The sequence below is a fragment of the Apodemus sylvaticus genome, chromosome 2, assembly GCF_947179515.1.
Source record: "Apodemus sylvaticus chromosome 2, mApoSyl1.1, whole genome shotgun sequence".
Lineage (NCBI taxonomy): Eukaryota > Metazoa > Chordata > Mammalia > Rodentia > Muridae > Apodemus > Apodemus sylvaticus.
In genome coordinates this window covers 15,609,525-15,633,775 of record NC_067473.1, presented here as the reverse complement: position 1 = coordinate 15,633,775, position 24,251 = coordinate 15,609,525, and the positions used below count along the sequence as shown (strand labels likewise).

Sequence of the window (24,251 nt, the reverse complement as noted above, 5' to 3'; positions counted from 1 at the left end):
ACAGGCATAGCCTTTCCTTAAACTATTGCAATTTGGGGAATTCTGTGATCCTGGAAAGTTGCCTGCATGGTAGTTTTGGAATCATGGTCACAAAAGAGTTGGTTTTGCCATTATAACAAACTCTCCTTCCTGTGGAGGTTGGAATCTTCTTAGGAGTTTCTCATCCCTGTCATTTTCAATCACAAACTACTGAGAAGCATTTTAATTCACCAGGTCCTTGCATATAGAGTGTCGCAGAAGAACATCAGAGGTGTAACATTCTGTTTAGAGGTTAACAGGGAAACTCTTTGCATCTCCTTTGCAGGAGTCAAATGGAAAGTAATTGTTTGTGCAATGTTGCCAGCTTCTACACTTTGTATATTTAGTGTAGATCTAGTTATTTATTTATTCAGTGAGCATGTGTGTAATGTGCCTCTTGGAGGCAAAATGTGAATAACTTCATATCCTGAAACTCTCCGGGGCCAACCTGCTCTTGTCATTTAGATTCTGCAGATGCTGCCTCTTTTCCAGCTCAATGCTGAGCCTCTGCTAATCACTACTAACAATGGGATTTTTGTCTCACTTGAAAATTTTCTTGTTCCCTTTCCATTGAGGTGGAGACTGTTAACTAAAACCCACCACCAACAGGTATTTGCAGTGTCTGGTTGATTAGGGAACTCATTGAGGAGATGTGATGGAGCAAAAAAAGCCAGGGTGGGGGTGGGGGGTGGGGGTGGGGGTGTGACAAGCTCCAGTGCTGATAGACATGGTTAAAAGATGTGCCATTTTAAAACATTTTTGAAATGCTAACATGATGGAGTGATATAAAACAAAAGAGTCCATGGAAATGAAAATTGGTTTCCTAAAATAATTTTATAAAACAGAACAATCAAAATATCTTCCTAAGATTAGGTTTAGACATTGTAGGCAATTTAGACACAAACTGTAGCTTCAGCTTCTTCTCCAGCCAATTCTTTCTTCCTCACTCCGACAATACTAACTAAGCCAACAAAGGCCACCTGCTAGTTCCTCTAAATAAACTCTCAAGGAGAGAGATGGTCACCAGTCCACATTTCCCCTGTGATTTTGAACTTAATTATCTGGATTTTTCTTATGATATACAGTAACAGTATAACTCTGGTCAGTTTCTCACCCCTTCTGCATTGATTTAATATTTATTACTACAGTTCATTTGCAAAATGAGCACTCTTTCACTGTGTTGCAAGTTCAATACAGAGCTAAGACAAGCTTATTTTACCACATCTGTATTCCCAGGGCATTAGTGGGGAGGGGGAGTTAATGCCTCTGCAGAGGCTGAATTCCCGTTGCATTTTACCAATTCCTTGCCTCCACTCATGCTTCCCCTGCATACTGCTTATGCTAAAAGCATTCATAAGGGTCAGATTATGCAAAGTGTAACTTAATTTCTGAGACATTGCTTTTAACCTGCCACCCTTGGGTTCCCATCCCTGACTATGGTAATCCTTAAGTCATGAGCATTTTTGAACAGAACATGTAATACATCAAATATTTAGTTTGGAAAGCATCTCAATTAATAGGATATTTTCTGATTTTCTAAAGCATTTTTTCACCTACATTTATTATCTTTAGGGAAAAAAGTTCAAATTCCAAGTTCCAGAAAAATATATTTATTAAAAATGAATTTCAGCATGATAGTGAGGAGGGTTAGCTTTAACTACAGCATTTGCTGCAAGGTTGATGATTCCCATTGACTAATGAAGAAGTCTCTTGAAAAAAAGGAACAGGAAATAACAGATGCTATTTTTTAAAAAAAATATAACCCACTCAAAAACATCTCAATAAAATAAGTAAAATTTGTTTTCATGTGTAGTTGTCTTTTTAGTCTTGTTAGAAAACTATGATTAATTAATTTTTGAAAATTACCAAGTTAAATAATTTCCATTAAAGAGGTCACTAATTTCTAATAGCGATCACATTTGGGAGAAATGTTTGTTCCATCAAGTCCACCCTAAGTATATTTACACCCGAAATCACTTCAATGCATTCAAAACATGCTCAGTCTTTGCATTCTTTTATTTACAAATGCAACAATCTTTAATTAGGAAAATGCAGTGTATTTATACCCAAGGAAAGCAAGTGTGATGTGTGTGTGTGTTGTCTGAGTGTTGTGTATGTTTGTGTGTGTATGTGTGTGTTATGTTGTCTGAGTGTTGTGTGGGTGGGTGTTGCCTGAGAGTTGTGTGTATGAGGGATGTGCATATTTGTGTGTGTGTGTATGTGTTTTGTTGTCTGAGTGTTGTGTATGGTTGTATGTGTGTGTGTTGTGTGTCTGAGACTGTGTGTAATTTGTGGAGGAGGGAGGTTGAGTGGGTGTTTGCACTCCTGCTTGTGGAAGCGCCTGGTGGAGTCCAAAGCTGACAATATGCTTTGTTTGTCTCCACATTATTTTTTGAGACAAGGATCCCTCCCTGAGTCTAGGCCTCATTGATCAACCAGACGGCCTGGCCAGTGAGCTCCAAGGATCCACCATTGCAACAGTTAGAGATGCATGCCACCATGATGTGTTTTAGCATAGGTGCTAAGGATTGGAACTCAAGTCCCCATGCTTCACAGCAGGTAATTTACCAATTCACCACCTCCCCCAGCCTTAAGTTTAGTAAATAGCAGAGGTGATTGCCACTTCAAATTGTTTTATAATTACAAAATGTAAGTGGGCCCCTTCAAAATAAACACATTAATTTTATCTAAGAAAACATCTCCCCACAAAAGAAATATTTTAACAAGTAACTTCTGAAACGACCCGAGTCTTTATTGGAAAAAAAAATTAATAAATAAAAGTTACCTAACTTGTTGTAAAGTTGGAAGTGCTGTTTCTCTTGAAAATCAAGTGCAACGCCCAGTAAATTCTTCATAACCTATCTCAGTATGAAATGGGGTGAGGCTAAAAGCTACTGACTTCTTTGTCAAATGAGCACAAGGACATCATCCTAGGAAGCCTGTGATCACTCTCCAGTGGAAGCACTTAACGGTTACAAGTATCAGGATCTCAGCTGCTAAGACTTCACTGTGGCACAGACTAGGCTGTGAAGTGGAGTGCCATTGGAAATAGAAGGCCTCTGTGTGAAATGGAGTATTCCCTCTACTTTAAGAGTCAGTATTAAAAGACCAGTATGCTACTTCTGACTCTTAGCTGTCGTAGTAAATACAGAGAACTCAGGATTTTTGGTGGCACATCCGGCAGGTTCAATCAAGCCATGCCTTAGGCCACAGGTTCTTTGTGTGAATGGTAACAGCAGGAGTGAATCAAAATCCACAGTTTGTCACCGCTGCAGCTAAATCCTGTGTTTTTACAAACTCTTGAGCAGGTACTCTCCTGCCTTGCCTCTACTTCAGCTAAGAAAAGGGATTAAAACTCTCTCTCTCCTCTCTCTCTCTCTCTCTCTCTCTCTCTCTCTCTCTCTCTCTCTCTCTCTCTGTGTGTGTGTGTGTGTGTGTGTGTGTGTGTGTGTGTGTAAAATTGTAAATTTAGGAGACAGCTTTAGTTAATCTTGCTAAAGTCAGGTGAGGTAACAGCCGGTACCTATGACCCAAAGGTCTTTATGTTGCACACAATTAATTGTATCAAATTTATAAGAGAGGTGCTTGTAAATATGAGCTTATTTGCATATGTAATTCTAGATATTAACGTTAGTATACATTATTCATTCTGTACGATTCATTCTGTAATGTTCTCCCATTTTATTCTTAAAATTTAAGATGAAATGTCCTTTCTATAGAATCAATCTGAAGCTGTACCCATTGAAATTTACTATTATTCTTGGCAGAACATATAAAAAATTCCAAGATTAGACTTTTCACAGGCAAAATAGATATACCTTATTTTATTCTGTCCTGAGTTAACAGAAATAAACTTACTTCCCTGCTTTATATAAGGAACATGTTAGAGATACCTTAATACAGTTAAAAATGAACTAAATAGAAAGGTGACAATGTAAATTAAAGTAATAATGGTGGTGTTTAGTTGGTAATCCCAAAGGGGTCTGAATTCCTTTGCAGGATGAGGGTCTATAAAGGCAGGCAAACAAGTCTCTTGTCCTTGGAGTCTTAATCCTTTGCTTAAAGCATGAAAAGTGCCCAGGATAACAAGGGTGGAATCAGTAAAATCAACATGATTTTGGAGTTTATATTCTTAACAATACTAACTGATCAATAGGCTTTCAGGAACTGGCAAATATAATAAGATCTGCTTGACAAATCAATCTAGTGTAGTAGGCGCTGTCTTCCCCTCCCCCACCCCCTCCCCCCTCAAAGGCCCCTCCTCCATCTGCATTCACACAGAGGTCAGGGGAAGAATGCTGTTGGTATACAGACAGTAGGAAAGTTATCATGGCAATGCTTAGATAACTTTTATGGGTTCTCTCAGAAAGTGTTTGTGTTTTTGATTGTGAGAGGAGCCCTGTCTTTTCTGCCAAGAAAAGTTCCGGTCATCAAACAAGAATTCTCCTCCACACTTAAAGTGTTTAGAGGCGGTGGTAGAAAACAGAATACAGAGAAGATTACAGGAAATGTAGAGAGTGTTCTCCTATAGCTTTTATACAAGTCTTACCCAAATCCCATAATACCGCTAGATGTCAGGGATCTTGAAAGAAACGTCAAAGAGAAAATTTAGACCCCACAAACTGCACGCCTATACCGCAGAGAATTAATGAGGTCCAACTCGCCTCCGAATGCTTGATTGCGCCCTACAGAGAACTGAGTCAGCCCTCACCCGTTCATGAAGACTAAGAACACACTTTCCTTTTAATTCTGGTCCTTGACACTCAGCAGGGACTTTTGTGAACTTTGTCTTCTTCCTCTGCCCTTGAAGCCAGCACGAGGGAAGTGGATCTAATTAGTAAGAGGTGGTGCGATGCAGAGACAGTCACTGTTTTCCAGAAGCTGCAAAATCACCACCAGCACTTTTAAATTTGGAGTATCCTTTCGCGAATCCCCTGTTGTAATTTATAATTCTCAGTGGACCTATATTTGTCTTGAACTGATCGTTTATATGGGCTTTCCAAGGAATTTCTTCACTACACTTGTTGTAGAGCAGGGGAAGGGGGTGGCTGAACCCAAGGGGGTTGCGTGGAGGCGGGAATAATCTCTAAGGGGGCTTTAAAACCTACCGTGGTTAAAGTTACACTGATGCGAGAATACACACACACACACACACACACACACTGCACAAGTTCAGCGGGGCTGTATAATGAGCATGGACTGTAAATTCTGTAGGTAGCCAAATTCAATTTTTTTTAAAAAAAAATCACAATTGCTCCCCCAAAATGGCTATAAAACAACGCTTGCCTCATGAGGTAAATTTATAGCCCCATGCCTCTCCCAGGAACGCCGGAGGGTTCTGCTCCCGGCTCTAATCTCTGCGAGATGTTTTTTGCATGTGTTGTGTGACAAGAGGGAAGGGGAGTGGGTTGAGCTCGCTGCTCTCCCATTGTCAGCGCGTCTAGTGAGTGTTGGGAAAACCTGTCCGCGGGATCCTGTGTCATCTCTCCCTGCTTGTGCACTGGAAAAGTCCGCGCTGCTCAAGGCTGCTCGCTCCCCCTCTCTCTCCTCTCTCTCTCTTTCTCTGTTTCCCTTTCATTCTGCTTCCTCGGAGCCGAATGAAGCAGGGAGAGGGAGCAGGATTAGAGTCAGCCACCGGCTATCAGCGGAGCGGAGATAAAAGGAACTGCTTCTTAAGCGCCACTGCCGCAGCCCTTGTTAATTTTTTTTTTTCTTCTTTCCACACAACAGTTGTGCCTCATTATCCGGTGCCTGGCTCGATTTTTTTTTCTTCTTCTTTTTTTCTTTTTTTGAGGGTTTGAAGTTTCTGTGATTCCGTGACTGTTGCAGAAGAAGAGACGTTAGTGTTACCATGAGGTCTTGATTGTCTGCATTTATGAATGAAACTGACCTAAATCACCTGTTACCTCCAGTTTCCAGATTGTTTGAACTTCTCTGGCCGCACAATACAGGAAGGAGGCTGAAGCAGCTCAGGGACCTCCAGCGTCTGCAGCATGGGCTGGTTCACTGGGATTGCCTGTCTTTTCTGGGGTGTATTACTTACAGCCAGAGCAAACTATGCAAACGGAAAGAACAATGTGCCAAGACTGAAATTATCGTACAAAGGTAACGCTTTCCTTTTATTTTATCTGGCTATCTTTGTATTGCCTCCTTCTTTCTTTTCTTGGACTCCCAACGCTAACCATCAAAGCTTTAGTTTAACCTGGGAAACCTGTGTCATTTGGTGAAAATTTCCGTGGATATTTAAACACTTTCCCTTAAACAACAACAACAACAAAAGCATGTCTTCTGTTTGATATGTGACAACTTAAATGCAAACAAAGAACATTTAATCACAGAGAGCTAGCTGTGTGCTTGCTCTGTGCATTCTGATCTGGGTACCTTCTGATCATTCTTCTGTGCTGTTCATTCTTCTTACTTTACTTCTATTAAAATATTTTTAAAAGACTGCTAATGCAAAAGAATGCCTTCTTTATAGAAATTCGTGCCTCACCTATCATAACCATTACAACGAACAGGATCTCCTTAGTTGTAGGCACTAAATGGTTAATCGTCATCATGAATATTCAGTTTGTTCAAATCTGACACTCAGATGCTTAACATAAGCAGTAGATCATGGTTTGCCAAGAGAATATAAACTGGGGAGAACAGGCTAGTTTTTTTCCACACTGTGTTATGATGGTGAAAAGACTGTGTTTCCCTAATTGGTGTAAAACTAGCCTTTGAAATAAAATGTTATTTAATTCCATATGTAGTTAAGTGAGAATTCAAGGGATGATGGTCTCTAGTGACACAGCTAGTTACATGAACTTCTTTTTAAGTGTAAATTTATAAAAGAGAACCCTGTAAGGTCATATGATACTTTCTGTTACAGATTCCTCTGTGTGTGTGTGTGTGTGTGTGTGTGTGTATTTTCAAATGACAAATTTAGAGGAAATATTTGCTCTATATTTGTTTGGATAATTGTAAAGACTGATGTGTAAAACAATTCCTAAAGTGTGTGTGTTTGTGTGTGTGGGTGTGTACAAAACTTTTAGTGACAGAGGGTTTTTCTCTAACTTTGGTCTTATTAAATGGAGTTTAAGATTAAACCGTTTTAACTCTTATAGTTTAACTCCCTAAGGTGCTGATTTCCTATGATTCTCAGATTTCTTGAATGGGGGTGGGGCACCGAGTAGCTTCCACCTCTGCTATGTATTCCACTTACAAGACCCATGAAGAGTATTGGTTAATTCCAGACACACTTCCTTTTTATACATGACTGATAAAGAGAAAATGTATTTCTAATTTTCACAAGATAGAGGACAACTTTTTCTGCATTCTTTAGCATGAATAGGGATATCAATTAAGAAAGAGGCATAATTTTCACACTTTGCATGAGAAAATTAAACACCTATTAATGTGTGTATTTGGATTCAACTTAAGATAGAATATGTTGACTTGGAAAATTATTTTTAGTATAATATTTCATTGAGCATCTAATTGTGTAAAATTTAATGTAAACTAAGCAGTTCGATTATTACAAGAGTATTGAAAATCACATAGTCTACATTAAATATTCATTAAGTCTCTACAGTATTTCTATATAACTGTACTGAAGTTAGCTACATATCACATAAAATAATCTACATTTTCATTGATTATTGATTTGTATCATTGAGAAGATAACCATGAAACTTCAGATTATCAGTTTATCTCATTCAAGCTTATACTTCTTGTAAGTTTCACATTCAACTTTGATTTTTAAAAATGGGATTATCAGGTTTGGGTCTCTAAGATATCAAATGGCTGCAGACAATTTGGTATTAGCAAATTTGAAATAATAAAATATATTTTAAGAATCTGATAGTCTTAGAGTTTTCTAATTATTGAATGCGCTGTAAAATAAGATTAAAACTCACTATACTTGCCTATTCTGTGAAAATTTTATTTTCTCGTCAATAATTATTGTCAGTCAGAGGAGAGGCACCTGTCATGTCTGGTCATTTAAATCATGTAGATAGTGTTGAATTGAAACTGCTCTTTTTATGTACATATGTTTAAACTTGTCTGCTGATGAAGGCTGTATACATTATCAAGAGATATATATGCAACACTGTCTCTGGAAGTCTCACAGATCTTTCCTATGGCAGAATTATTTTTTGTGCTTTCCTTTAAATTTCTATCTTTCTAAGAGCTTAGGGACTCTACTGCTAGATCAAGAGCTTGGCAGTTTGATAAAATAAATTGCGAAGTGAACAACAGCAAGGAATAAGAGGAAGAGTTCCAGCAGACTCCTTCTGTCATTTTATTGGTGTGTCTTTACCTTTGTGTCTCTTCACACACACTTGTTTTGCCAGAGCACATGCCTGATAATCAATCGTCAAGACTTTGCTTCTAACCCTGAGAGAGATTTTCTTTTTAAAATCGAATTCTTTCTCTTTTTTTTTTTCTGACTTAATTAGATGTCAAACACAGTTAAAATATCTACTGCATCACTCTTAAAAATATTGCGGCATGCGTGACTCACGAAGAGTTAAATCCCTGCCAACCTTAATTTCCCATGGTCACTTGTCTTCAAAGATCCACCATTAACTCTGTCATTGCTCAGGTTGCCAAGATGAATTTTCAGGCAATCACTGTGCTGGCTTTCTCCTTGTCATTCGGCCTGGAGTAGATGAAAGAGGTTTGAGATGTTAAATGAGAAAGAGGACTGAAGGCACCCAGGCCAGGAGGCTTCTGTAGTGGATGTGCTTACATATCTAATAAGGTACCTCTACTTTCTAGGAAAAGGGAGCTGAATAGATGTTTTCAGAACCATCTGGAGAAGTGATAATATTAGAAAAATGGGGTATGCTGGCTTCTCCTCTGAACCAGTCTGATTTAGAATCCTTGTGGGGGAAGAAAACGTGAGAACTCTGTAAATCTCAGCGTCACATAGAAATTACCCTCAAGAAACGTTCACTGAGAGGTGTGTCTGCCCTCCATGAGTGTGTGAACTGTAACTGGCTAAATGTTCAAATCCCTCCTTTCTCAATGTGTACATAACTGTTTATTTCATCTACAAATTTACTCAATACTCCCCTCTTATGAAATGCTAAGAAATTATATGATCTTTCATCTGAGATGTATGGTACAATGAAATCTTCAGAAAAACCTGTATGATTCACAAGGAAAAAAAAAGGGAAAAAATTGGGGGTTTTAAACAAGTAACAAATGTTCCATCACTCAGTGTAATGGTTTTTTCCAGTACACGATGTGCCTCAGATTGAGAAGAAATCAAAGACACATGCAAGTCTCAGTATGATGAGGTCTGGTGAATCCAAAGGTTAAATCAATGATTTTAACCTTTCCTTCATAGGGGGGACTTAGTAAACAGCACTTGTTAAGGGCAGACATTTCAAAGGATTTTTTTTGTTATACTATTACTTTTTTCTCTTTCCAAGAATCAAGTTTTTTAGTTATTGTGAAATGAGATTGCCATTTAAATCATGCCAATTTTCACTAGTTAAAATTTTAAATATAAATTTCAAAAGTTGCTGTATCTTTAGGTCAATATACCTTAAAATAAATTATATGATTGCTGGTTTACACAACTTTATTTCCTTCTGTGATGCAATTAAAAAACATTTAATAAAGAAGTATTAATACACCTGTATGGCTACTTTCATAAAATGCTACTATTAGAAATATACTTTCATATTTGAAATTAATGTTTATTGTTGAATAAAGAAATTTACAAGCCGGGCGGTGGTGGCACACACCTGTAAGCCCAGCACTCTGGGAGGCAGAGGCAGGCAGATTTCTGAGTTCGAGGCCTGCCTGGTCTATAGAGTGAGTTCCAGGACAGCCAGAACTATATAGAGAAACCCTGTCTTGAAAAAACCAAATCCAAAAAAAAAAAAAAAAGAAATTTACATAATCAATAATGTGCTCATTTTTAATTGTCAGTGATAAAACTACTTTAAATCACATATTGCATAAATATGTGTGTATATATATATAAAGTGTTCAACCTGTGGGTCACAACTTTGGCTGTCATATATCAGACATTCTGCATTATAGATATTTACATTATGATTTGTGACACTAGCAAAACTAAAGTTATGAAGTAGCAATAAAACACTTTAAGGTTGGGGCTCATCACAACAAGACGAAATGTATTAAAGGATCACAGCATTAGGATAGTTGAGAACAACTTATTAGTATGATATATATATATATATATATAATATTAGAGTCATGTATATATATATATATATAATTTGACTTTCTAGATACTATTAAGATGTTTTCAGATGCTCTTAAATACTCACACAATAACATGGAAGAAGTTTTACATTACATTAATAATTCCCTTCCAAGTCAAATATATCTAGAATGTGTATTTACAATATACAGAGGCACACACATGCACAGAATTATGAAGTTATAAATTATAATTCTTTTATCAACTTTCTCAAATTGCCATTGCCTGTTACTGGGTTTTTGATTTAATGGGTCTTTTTTTTTTTAAATGCATTTTCCTCATCAAATTGTATTTCCTTTCAAATCATATATTGACTCAAAAGTTTTGAAATTTATATGGTGAAACCTAGATTTTTGACAAATCTATTCAAGATATATCCTAACAAAAATCATGAAAGTTGAACATATAACAACACACAAATGTAACCTGTCATTCAACTCTGGTGACATCAAATGAAGGCTCCTGAAAGTCCTCAATTTGTGGCCCTTCTGTTAAATCTGCCAAGCAAGTTAACCTTTGAAGTGACAGTAAATATAATATAGGCTTTATGAAACAGAAAACCACTGAGACTGTGAAACTATTTCATAGAACTCTATAACGTGACAACTTATAATAATTAAACTTGAAGTCTGAATGGTTTAGCATTGAGGTTTCTGACTTCTCAATTCAGCTATAAGCAATAAGATTATTTATTCCAGTGAGTTAATGAACTAAACAGGCATAGGTGTGTGATATCAACTATTCTTTGATTTCTGATATTTGACTATCAGAATGTACTTAACAGACACAGTATGGTTTAGGTTCAATTATGTTTAAAAGATACTTAAGAAGTTTGTAGTTGAAGGCTCATTAAAAGATAAATTTAAATAGAAGTAATAGAAATCATTATGTATATCCCTATTGCCAAGAACAAATTTTAGACTGTTGGGTGTGGACATCATCAGTAAGAGTATATAATTGTTTTACAGACTAAATTTTGTGTCATAGTTCTAGATGTATACTTAAACATCTTATAATTTACATTGGTGTCTGTGTAAAAATTTGTGGTTTTAGTTCTTATCCAAATTTTTTTATTTAACATCCATGAGTCACAATTTTTAAAGTTTCAAGTCAAAATTTAAGATTTTTCTAAACAAAATTTCTACTTGGATTTATCTAAATCTAAAGTTACCATTATGAAAATAAATTCTGGAAATGAATTACTCATCATCTAACAACATTAGTTTACTATATCCTCACTATTTCTTGACAACTTATTTAGTAACAAAATTAATATTTCCAATCTTCATGAAAAATTCTATAATCATGTGATCCATACTCAGCAAGTTCTATGTAAGCCTCAAAAACTCAGCACTGTGCTGAGTTTATTGCTTGGGTTAAAGCTTATTTTGAAAAGATCAACTAGTAGTTATAGACAAAAGTAAGAATAAGTGTGAATCTAGATGGCCCTTACCCCTCCCTGGCTTCTAGGGTACTACTTAAAGGAATTACCATGATTTGCAGTTCTATGCTCCTGCTAATAGGTGGCAGTAGCAATTTGTGACAGCTCTTTCATTAGTTTGAAAATAAGCAGGCTGCTAGGATAAAGACACACAGAGAAACATTGTAAAGGCCAAGCCTGGGAAAACTAACACAAGAGTCATGGTATGTAACATGAACTGAGGGAACATTGGTGAGGATGGAATTTTACTAAGGGTTTTGATGTGCTCTTCAGGGTGAACTTATTAGCACATTTCCTCCACATACAAGTAAGCATGAAAGAGATGTGTACATTTTAATTTAAATGAGAATTATATTAAAAACATATCCATAAAATATTAAATTATCCGTAGTTAAACAACCTAAAGAATGAAATAGATTACAGACAATTACATTAGGGTAAAACAGGTGTGTGTTGTACAATTTACATATGCACATATTTACATAAAATGTGCTTATAAGGAAGAATAATTCTGCATATGATACATTTTGGCCCATCAACTATATAATTAGAGAAGAGCTAGCTGAGAATATAAAATAATATTTAGAAAACTCCATTGTAGTTTAAAATAACTACTCCTATAAATTTTATTGTGTTTTTTACTGTAGTTACAATCAAGCTTATGGAAGAATCTGTAAATTCTATCTAACACAAATAACTTTGAATGTCTCCAGCTACTATCTCTTTCTATTGCCAAGACATAAACATCTATATAAATAGGAAATTCACACACTATTCCCAAACAGTAACAAAGCTGGAATCTGTCAAACCCAGGATAAGAAAATATACAATTTATACTTGAACTAGGGAAAGAAGATAAGCAAAAATAAAATTCTGTTGATAAATATGAAGAATGATTTGCTCTTTCTATTTTCTACAACCAATGTGAAACACAGAAAGACTACTAACTGGGTGATCTTTGTCCCCCATTGAATGAGTCACTAAAACCCTATCTTTAGGTTTCCTTTCCTTAAATGTGGCACAGGAAACAGTGTTAACCAAACTCTATAGTGATCATGTATAGCTGCAAACATAAATTTGTCTACAGATGAATTGCCACATGACGCACTTGAGTGTTCATAAGAAAACTAAAAAAAGTCTATTGAATATGTCAAGTGAGTATTTAGTTCTTTGAAAGTGCTTACACGAATCATCTTGTTTCTACTAAAATGTGATGGTAGCAAGGCTAGATATTTTCAGTTGGTGATTTTATATATTCTGTGTTAGAGCAATCACTCCTTATTGATTAATTTTGTGCATTTTTGCCAAATTTTGTTGTCTTATCTGAAGTATGTATTTTGACAAAATGTAATTCCTTTAGTATATAACTAAGAATGTAAATTGTTACTCAGTGAATTGAACAGTATGGTGGTGATAGTTGATTTTAATTTTTGAATAGACACAGTCTACTATCATGTCACCTGAAAAAGAGACCTTAAAGAGGATTGCCTATGGGCACATCTGTGGAGGATTTTCTTAAACTAATTGATATAGGAAGACACAGCTCATTGTGGGTAGCACTATTCCTTAGGCAAAGGATCCTTAACTACATAATATAAATGGTATTTAGCTGAGCAGAAGCTAGCAAGAAAACAAGTGAACAGGTATGCATTAATTTCTTCTGATTCTTGACTGTGGCTGTTATATGACAAAAATTTGTCTTATTTACCCCACAACAATGGACTACAAGATGGAATTGCTAGAAATCCCTTTCTTCCCTAGTTGCTTTGTGTCTTTTTTTTTCATTTTATTTTATCATATTAACAAAAATGAAACTAGGAAAATGACATTTCAGAGGAAGCAAGCATTGAGCTAGCTTCTACAGTAAAGCTATCCACTACAAATACTTGGTTCAGGAAGCCTGTGAGACCAGAACATCTCCATAAACAGTAGCTCCTTACAAGTCACACTTCTTCTAGAACCACACCAGAAAGAGTCTGATCATTTTGTCATCTGCAGCTCTGACATAGGAAATATATAGCAAGACTGTGCATGAAGACTGTAGTGACGGAACTGAAGGATTCTGTCATCCTTTTTGCACAAATACTCTGATTTTCTTTATTCAGTTGAGGCACATACAGGAAAGAAAGAGAAATGGAAGGCAGGAAGGAGGGAAGAAGAGGGAAAGAGGGAGAAATCTCACACCAAAGAGTGACTAAAGCAAAGTGTCCTGTCTTTACCCAAAGGAGTTCAGGGTTTGTCAACTTTTGTCACTTCTCTAAATGAGATTAGGAGTGTAATCATAGTGCAGTTTATGATATTTTTAAAATTATCCACATGGAGAGAAGCGACCTGGCTTTCCTCTCTGACAGTTTGTTAAATGCACCATCTCCCAGCCTCCCTTGCTTCCCCTTCTGGCCTTATCTAGACCAGTGGTTTCTCACTACCTCTGTTGCTACAGAATATCAGCCCTCCCTCCATCAATCAGTCCTTACCCTTGAGCACCTCCCTTTTCTGGGCAGTGAATGAGATAGGAAGGAGCCAAAAGAATCTTTTCTAAAGTATAAATCCGCACAGTGCACCTTAAGTGCTTTGTTTAACTTTTGGATCTCAAATAGTTGAGAAGACAGAAACTCTTTACACTGTTTAAGAGTTCCACAAATTGGTAATTGTAATCGAGGTTCATTTATAAAGTTTGATGGAAGATTCTTTAAAACCTGAAAACCACATAGAAATATCAGGAAGGGACAGTAACATAGGTTCCAAAGTACATTTATGGACAAGTTAGCGCTTAAGCATTAAGTACTTGGTAAAAAATAAAATAAAGTTGTTCCTGCTTGAGGTTAAATCTAAATTATAGGAATACCATTGACCATTCAGAATACATATCATGAATTTTAAAGGTTTTATCTTTAAACTTGAAGTCTTGAGCAAGCAAACATTTCTGTGTGTTAACGTATGAGTCCGCTTAAAATAAATACATTTTTCTCACCTCTGTGGGCTTCTTATTCCCAAGAACCTGTTGTTGAGATTTCTCTTTTTTTTAATTTTATTTAATTTTTTGTTTACACTTCAGATTTTATCTCCATCCCTGTCTACCCTCTTACTGTTCCACATCTCATACCTCCTTCCCACCCCAACCCCCATCCCCACAAGGATGTCTCCACCTCCCCCAACCCCATCCTCACCCACCAGATCTCCTCACTTCCTGGGCCTCCAGACTTTTGAGATTTTTTTACGCTCTATGTGTCAGGTGCACATACAGGGCTACATAGCCTAGCTGTTATGTTTCTGCGTGAATTATTTTTATATTAAAACAATAATTTTTTAAGGCTTCTAAAGAAGATGGTTTTACATTTACTTAAGTATCTATTGGGATTCTGAAACACAGCATAAGAAAATCAGTCTTGAGTGACCATGAAGAGAAAAATGAAGAAGAGAGTGATTGCCACTATTCAAAGCCTTCCTTGTGTTTTGGTGTTCTTTTTATTTTAAAGTGTCATTATTATGTGATTTGTAACTTATATATGTTATACAGTAGACAACTGTAAACTGCAACATAGCAGGGTAGGCATTCTAAGGATTTAATATGTGGATATCAAGATTGGCTTGAAAATGAGATCAATATGGCCAAGTGGCATATATTATATATAAACTACAGTGAGTTTATATATATATAAATATGTGTGTGTGTGTGTGTGTGTGTGTGTGTGTGTGTTTTCTTGTATGTATATTCAAGTAAGGATTTCTTTTAATCAAAGTTTTGGGGTCTGGAGTTTCTGTATGTACTCTAAGAGCTTCTGCTAATATATTTCCTTTAGACTACCAACTACACTGATCCCAGATGCTGGTTTCATCTTCTCTTTTAAATAATTCTAAGTTCTCTTTCTTTACACTGTTATTTTTCCAGCAGGTTGTGAAGAGCGTTTTCTCCTTGCTTTTATTGGAGGCCACTTATGCTATCACCGGATGTGTATCACTTCAGTTATGTGCCTCCATGCTAACACTACTGTCTTTAAACATGAAAGCATCTCTTATCTAGATGCTAGCCCACGTAGTGCTTGGTTACCACTTGAGATAGTTTTCTGGCTCACCTCCGAACATATAATAAGAATTTCAAAACAAACAGGCTTGTAAAATCTTGAAACATTTTAATATTATGAGAGGCCAGGCTTCGCATTAATATTTATTTCAATACAAACCAAAAAGTACTTCTTTTGGAGTTATACACCTCAATAATTTCATTTAATAGCTTTTTTATTTGCATAATACAAATACATGCACGATATGTCTAATGTTCCAATAGGAGGAAGTCACAAAATGCTGCTTTCTCATTCCTACTATATTTGGTTTAGAACTTTGAAACATAGAAAGTCAATCATGTGGCCACAGTAGGAAACAGTAGTCTAGTGAGATTGTGTATCATTGGCTTTATGTCTTCAGTCCTTCACTGTAAAGGTTGGCCTGTTATCTTCTGTTTATTATTTCTGATTTTCCCAGACCACTTTCTATTTGCTAATACTATTGTCAAACTTCATTTGCTGTTCAGTCTTAGACATAGACGCTCCAGGAAGTTGCCCATATCCAAATTCCAAGAACGTTCCATTGAGTCTTCCCAGAACCTTTGCTTCAGAGCATAGCCCTTATTTTCCAGGCTCCATAGTGGTACACAAAACATTTTTTTTTCATCTTTATTTTTTATTCGATATATTCTGTATTTACATTTCAAGTGATTTTCCCTTTTCTGAATCCCCCCTCCTCAAAAGTCTCATAAGCCCTCTTCCCTCCCCCTGTTCCCCAATCCACCCCTTCCCACTTCCCTGTCCTGGTATTCCCCTACACTGCTGCACTGAGCTTTCCAGGACCAGGGGCCACTCCTTCCTTCTTCTTAGGCATCATTTAATATGTGAATTGTGTCTTGGGTATTCCAAGCTTCTAGGCTAATAACCACTTATCAGTGAGTGCATACCATGAGTGTTCTTTTGAGACTGGGTTACCTCACTTAGGATGATATTCTCCAGTTCCATCCATTTGTCTAAGAATTTCATGAATTCATTGTTTCTAATGGCTGAATAGTACTCCATTGTGTATATATACCATATTTTCTGTATCCATTCCTCCACTGAGGAACATCTGGGTTCTTTATAGCTTCTGGCTATTATAAATAGAGCTGCTATGAACATAGTGGATCATGTATCCTTATTACATTCTGGGAAATCCTCTGGGTATATGCCCAGGAGTGATATAGAGGGGTCCTCTGGAAGTATCATTCCCAGTTTTCTGAGGAACCACCATACTGATTTCAAGAGAGGTAGTACCAGCTTGCAACCTCACCAGCAGTGGAGGAGTGTTCTGCTTTCTCCACATGTTTGCCAGCACCTGTTTTCTCCTGAGTTTTTGATCTTAGCCATTCTGACTGGTGTGGGGTGAATTCTCAGGGTTGTTTTGATTTGCAAATCCCTGATGACTAAGGATGTTGAACATTTCTTTAGGTGCTTCTCAGCCATCCAAAGTTCTTCAGGTGAAAATTCTTTGTTTAGCTCTGTACCCCATTTTTAAGAGGGATATTTGGCTCTCTGGAGTCTACCTTCTTGAGTTCTTTGTATATCTTGGATATAAGCCCTCTGTCAGAGTAGTGTTAGTAAAGATCTTTTCCCAATTTGTTGGTTGCTGTTTTGTCCTTTGGACAGTGTCCTTTGCCTTACAGAAACTTTGTAGTTTTATGAGGTCCCATTTGTCAATTCTTGATCTAAGGGCATAAGCTATTGGTGTTCTGTTGAGGAAATTTTCCCTGTGCCCATGTCCTCAAGGGTCTTCCCCACTTTTTCTATTAGTTTCAGTGTGTCTGGTTTTATGTGGAGGTGCTTGATCCACTTGGACTTGAGCTTTGTACAAGGAGATAACAATGGATCAATTTGCATTCTTTTGCATGCTGACCTCCAGTTGAACCAGCACCATTTGTTGAAAAGGCTATCTTTTTTCCACTGGATGGTTGTAGCTCCTTTGTCAAATATCAAGTGACCATAATTCTGTGGGTTCATTTCCGGGTCTTCAATTCTATTCCATTGATCTACTTGCCTGTCACTGTACCAATACCATGCAGTTTTTAACGCAATTTCTCTGTAGAGTACTGCTTGAGGTTGGGGATAATGATTCCCCCAGAAATTCTATTACTATTGAGGATAGTTTTAGCTATCCTGGGTTTTTTGTTATTCCAGATGAATTTGAGAATTGCTCTCTCTAGGTCTATGAAGAATTGAGTTGGGATTTTGATGGGGATTGTATTAAATCTGTAGATTGCTTTTGTCAAGATGGCCATTTTTACGATATTAATTCTGCCAATCCAAGAGCATTGAAGATTTTTTTCATCTTCTGAGGTCTTTGATTTCTTTCTTCAAAGACTTGAAGTTATTGTCATAAAGATCTTTCACTTGTTTGGTTAGAGTCACACCAAGATACTTTATATTGTTTGTGGCTATTGTGAAGGGTATCATTTCCCTAATTTCTTACTCAGCCTGTTATCCTTTGAGTATAGGAAGGCTACTGATTTGCTTGAGTTAATTTTGTATCAAGCCACTTTGCTGAAGTTGTTTATCAGCTGTAGGAGTTCTATGGTGGAGTTTTTGGGGTTGCTTAAGTATACTATCATATCATCTGCAAATAGTGATAGTTTGACTTCTTCCTTTCCAATTTGATTCCCTTTGACATCCTTTTGTTGGTTAATTGTTCTGGCTAGAACTTCATAAAACATTTTTATTCTCAGAATGTTGAACCCTAATGTGCAAGGTGTAACTAGAACTCAGTCTCCCTCCATACAATAATTTAAGTATGAATTATAGATCCCAAAACACAAAAATCAAAATAACCATGTGTCTCTATAAAACACAAATCTACAACTTGTATCTGCCTGGACTATACAAATAAATCTCATTCAGTGAATGTTATCCTTTACCAAATAAAATTCTTTTAATTCAGCCTGTGGTGAATAGAAAAAAATTCCAGATCTAGAAAATAAAAGAATAATCATCATAACTATTTCTGGATACTCTTGGTAATACATTAAAATTTGTTAATTTTTGAGAAACTAATCTCCAGAAGAGCAAAATTAAAAGGAAGTGATCTAATCCTGTAACCTAAATGCTATTTTTTTTTTACTAACTTGTCCACTTATATCTGGTGACCCCCATATATGCCTAGTCCCAAAGACCTCTAAGCCATTTCTTCTCTTCCTACTTAAGACAAGGCCTTGTCATCATTTGACCCATTATAACAATGAGGACCCTTAATTTCAATGCATCTTTTTGTCATTCCTGGCTAAAATTCTTTCTGATATTCAAAATCTCATAATACCTTCATTGTATTAAAATCCCCATTGGTTAAAGTTCCAAACACATAGTGATCTGTTACAGTGACAAAGGGTCAGTACAGGAGGTTGTCCATGTCTGAGTAAAGATGAGAATGAGAAAGAGAGACTGAAGAGTCAACATGTTAAATTATCTTTTTTGGCCCTGCTGCTTTGATGCCAATTTGAAGAAAAATGTCTACTGTATTTTGGTTTCTTTGTTCACAGCCACATTGATAGCCACAATGTTAATTGTGGAATAATCAATTTAATTATTTTAAGGTGATTTCAGAAAGGAATTCAATAATGCTAGAATAATCTGTTTCATTAGGATAGATCTCAATACACACACACACACACATATATATACATATGTATATATATATATATATATATATATATATATATATATATATATATGCTCTGACCTTGAGATCTTCTCAGCTACACTGGTGCTGGGATTGAAGCTGTACCCTACCATTTTGGGTATCAGTCTACAATTCAGCCCTACACATGTGAAATGAATTTGGATCACAGTTACCTATATCAATGGCCTATTAATTCCATTCCAGTATACGCTTTAAGCAATTGAATGTTCATCATGGATGGAGATAATGGTTCATTTTTTCCAGTGTAGCAAATTTTATCATTTTTTCATATTGCCAAAAAACAAAATTTTGTTTTCATAAATACAATTTTTTTTCCAAACATCTTTAATGTTAGTCATCTATTTTCCATTTCTTCCTCCCCTGGCTCTTCCATCCCTGCCACCACTTAATGTTCCTTTTCCATTACTTTTCCTTTGCCCTCCAGAGCAACTGTGTTCTCTTGCCTGCCTCCCCAATTAAGATCCTTCTTGCCTCTCTCTAACAGTGGCCATCCATGTTCAAAGCTGCTCTATTTTCGATAGTTATAACATAGAAACTGTCTTGATGTTTATAACTGTTAAATAAATAATGATAATGTAATAACTAAAAAAATGGATTTATTTAGCTGCAAATAAAATGAAATTTATAGGCAAGTGAAGCTGGGAATATACTGAGTGATGTTTTCCAGATATAGAACAACAAATATTTCGTGTTTTAGGCAGATGTAGATCTTAGTGTTGGACTATTAAATTCACATATTTAATTTGGAGTATGTAGAATCCTATAAATAAAAAGACAGTGCTTTAAGTAAACATTAGAAAATAACAGCTAAATCAGACTAAATTAATATCAGCTAAATTAGACTGTTCAGCCCTCTGTCTGCCTTGGATAAGGTCTTTAGTGCAGGCCTCCAGGGGCACACTTATGTGCAATCTGTGTGGCATCATGCTGTGTAAAGCTAAAAATGGGGGTAGAAGGGAACTTTCACAACCGTCCTTGTAGTTGTGAATAGGCATGGGCAGCTTGAACAAGGAAGCATATGTGTCTAATAGACAGAGTTGCCCACAAATGTTGGCTGTAGATTAAATGTTTAATTCACATTTTCATCATTAAATAGTCAGTCATTTAATATTCAGTAAAAGCATCAGGAAATGACTAGTTTTATTTGTGTATCCTCTTGAATGACAGTGTAAAGATTGCTTTCAATATTATTTTGTTATGACTTGTTCCATGAAGGCACAACCTCATGCTAACTTAAGGAACGTTGACTCCTCATAGGAATAAGCATGATTTTTTTTGTATGTCCCTGAGTCTGAATGAAGCATTGTAGATCCAGAGGCTGAGTCTTTGCAAGCAATTCTGTGAACCACCTGTGACTGCAAGTAAACCATTTGCAGGAAAGAGGATATTCAGTCACTCAAGAAAATAAACTTATAGTCTGAAGCTGATAAATAGGATGAAGAACATGTTGAAAGTAACTTAAAGGGGCTTTTGTCTAGCAGAAGACACTGGGACAGCAGACTGCGAAGTCCAGACATCATTAGAGAGGGAGGCGACACTAACCACCATTGGCTTTTAAAGGATTTTTCAGCAGGAAAGAACTCCTCTTGAAAACACTTTATGCACTAGCATGAATAAAGTTCTGAGGTACTCTAGACAAAGATGAATTTTATTTCATTGTGGCTTTAGCTGTATTACAATGCTCATAAACTATTTTACTTTATGCCAGACATGTGGAAGCAATCAGTGTATGTAAATGATATGTGAAGGTGAGGTTCAGCTTTAGAGTAAGAAGTTGGACTGTGTGTGGCTATAAATTTTAGCCACATCACAAAGACAAACTTTCCTTTTAACCATAACTTAGATGTAAAAATAATCAGTGAAAAATTTGTAAAACTAGTATTGTTTTCTTAGTAAAGTCCTTTAAATGTAAACTGTTTTAAAACATACTAGTTGAGGACTATTTTGTTGTTTAATAGCTGTTAATGTAAAGAGTTGTCATTTTAACTCTGACAAACCATTTTCAATAAAGCTTGTGTTTCATGCTAACTACAATTATTTTTTTTATAAAAATAAGTGATGATATACTTTCTTTATCATTGTATGAACTGTTTTCTGGGTAATATGTACTCCTGGTGCATATGTGTATTTATCTAAATAGATTTAACACTTTAAAACTCATGGATGCATGCATAACCAGAAACAAATCCTCTTAAAAAAGAAATAGATACAATGAAAGAATTATCATCCCCTTTCTATAAGATCATAACCATGCAACATTTAGTTTCAATATGATGGTGTTCTGTCTCATATATATATATTAATATTTTTATTTTCTATATTCTTTGTTTACATTCCAAATGATTTCCCCTTTCCCGGATCCCCCCTCCCCATATGTCCCATAAACCTTCTTCTCTCCATCCATTCTCCAATCACCTCCCTCCTTTTTCTCTGTCCTTATATTCCCCTCCAATGCTAGATCAATCCTTTCCAGGATCAGGACCCTCTCCATACTTCTTCATGGGAGTCATTTGTTATGCAATTTATGCCTTGGGTATTCAGGGCTTCTGGGCTAATTAATATCCACTTATCAGAGATTGCATTCCATGTGTATTCTTTTGTGATTGGGTTACCTCACTTAGGATGATATTTTCCAGATCAAACCATTTGCCTAAAAATTTCGTGAATTCATTGTTTCTAATTGCTGAGTAGTATTCCATTGTGTAAATATACCACATTTTCTGTATCCATTCCTCCTTTGATGGGCATCTGGATTCTTTCCAGCTTCTGGCTATTATAAATAAGGCTGCTATGAACATAATGGAGCATGTGTCTTTATTGCATGCCAGGGAATCCTTTGGGTATATGCCCAGGAGAGGTATAGCAGGGTCCTCCGGAAGTGTCATATCCAGTTTTCTGAGGAACCGCCAGACTGATTTCCAAAGTGGTTGTACCATCTTACAGCCCCACCAGCAGTGGAGGAGTGTTCCTCTTTTTCCACATCCTCGCCAAAACCTGCTGTCTCCTGAGTTTTTGACCTTAGCCATTCTGACTGTGTAAGGTGAAATCTCAGGGTTGTTTTGATCTGCATTTCCCTAATGACTAATGATGTTGAGCACTTCTTAAGGTGCCTCTCGGCCATCCGAATTTCTTCAGGTGAAAATTGTTTGTTTAGATCTGTACCCCATTTTTTAATAGGGTTATTTGGTTCCCTGGAGTCTAACTTCTTGAGTTCTTTGTATATATTGGATATTAGGCCTCTATCAGATGTGGGGTTGGTGAGTATCCTTTCCCAATTTGATGGTTGGCGTTTTGTCCTTTTAACGGTGTCCTTTGCCTTTGTAATTTTATGAGGTCCCATTTGTCAATTCTTGATCTTAGAGCATAAGCTATTGGTGATCTGTTCAGGAACCTTTCCCCTGTGCCCATGTCCTCAAGGGTCTTCCCCAGTTTCTTTTCTATTAGTTTCATTGTGTCTGGTTTTACATGGAGGTCCTTGATCCACTTGGAGTGAAGTTTAGTACATGGAGATAAGAATGGACCAATTCACATTCTTCTGCATGCTGACCTCCAATTGATCCAGCACCATTTGTTGAAAAGGCTATCTTTTTTCCACTGGATGTTTTTGGCTTCTTTGTCGAAGATCAAGTGACCATAGGTGTGTGGATTCATTTCTGGATCTTCAATTCGTTCTGTCTCTTTAAAAATCTTTTTATCAGGCACTGTACATAATGCTAGATATTATAATAGCACAAATACAAAGCAATGTAACACATAAACATAATAACACACACATGCCAAGAAGTTACAAACACACACACACACACACACACACACAAAGAGATTTTATAGTAGGAGGAGAAAACAGTAAAATAAATAGTAGCAAACATTTAAATATTACCTTACCATCTGTTTGAGTTTTCTTCCTCTCTTGGTTGGTTAGGTTTGTTGTTGTTTTATTCTGTTTCAATTTTGCCAGATAAGTACTTTGCCCACTAAGCTGAGTCTCCAGCTTTCTTGTCATTTTATATAAAGGTCCATTATAAAGTCATTCTTTGTGATTATAAATTTATGTCCACCGTGCTCCAGATGTTCTTATTAGGAAAAGAATCAAAAAAGTAAAATAGTATTTGCCAGTGTTCACAAGGATGTATATATGATTATATATAGGATGTGATATATATATATATATATATATATATATATATATATATAATTTTAAAATTTGAAATTAATTGTACAGTGCCTTAGACAAATTTCAGAGGAGATATTGGAGCTTATTTCCCACACTGATGGGGAAAAAAGTAAGGTAAGAATATGATCATGAAAAATGTTGTCAGACAGAAAAGTAATGGGTAAATATCCAGCATATAAATGTTGCAGAAGATACAATAACATTCAGCTGGTGTGTGTGTGTGTGTGTGTGTGTACATGTATGCATTTGAGTGCATGTGTGCCTGTGTGTGTGTGCACATGTGCATGTGTGTGTTTGTGTGTGTATGTACTTCCAGTTGTTTCTGTTTTCTTAAGAGTTCTGATGCACCTCTTATTCTCTTCATTTTTCTTTTTTGTGCTCTTGCTTCTTACTAATCTTTTCTGTACCCAGGAAGTTCTCTTTTAAAAGATTTAAATCTATCTTCAAATCTATTTCAAAGGAATGAATATTTACTAAGTATGACTGTACATTACTCTTGGTAATAAATAGTGGGCCTTGAAAAACACATGGGATTAATGCCTGATCTCAAGAACCTTGCAACATGGTACTGAAGAAAACAGGCAGCACAATAATAAAGCAAATTGGCCTGCCACTCAAATACAAAGAACATGTGATTAAGTTCAGAGGTGACAATGAGTTCTTAATTATGCTACGGTGTG

General features: G+C 36.3%; 1 protein-coding gene across 1 annotated transcript in view; it reads left to right on the top strand.

The window, feature by feature from the left end:
• Nucleotides 1–4,878: 4,878 nt before the first annotated feature.
• The window catches only part of Sema3a (semaphorin 3A), a 204,118-nt gene continuing 184,745 nt past the window's right edge, over nt 4,879–24,251 (top strand). Inside the window, exons 1-2 of the mRNA XM_052173131.1 lie at nt 4,879–4,957; nt 5,931–6,123. Coding sequence (XP_052029091.1) covers nt 6,012–6,123 — 112 coding nt within the window. The 5' untranslated portion in view covers nt 4,879–4,957; nt 5,931–6,011. The remainder of the gene's footprint in view (nt 4,958–5,930; nt 6,124–24,251) is intronic.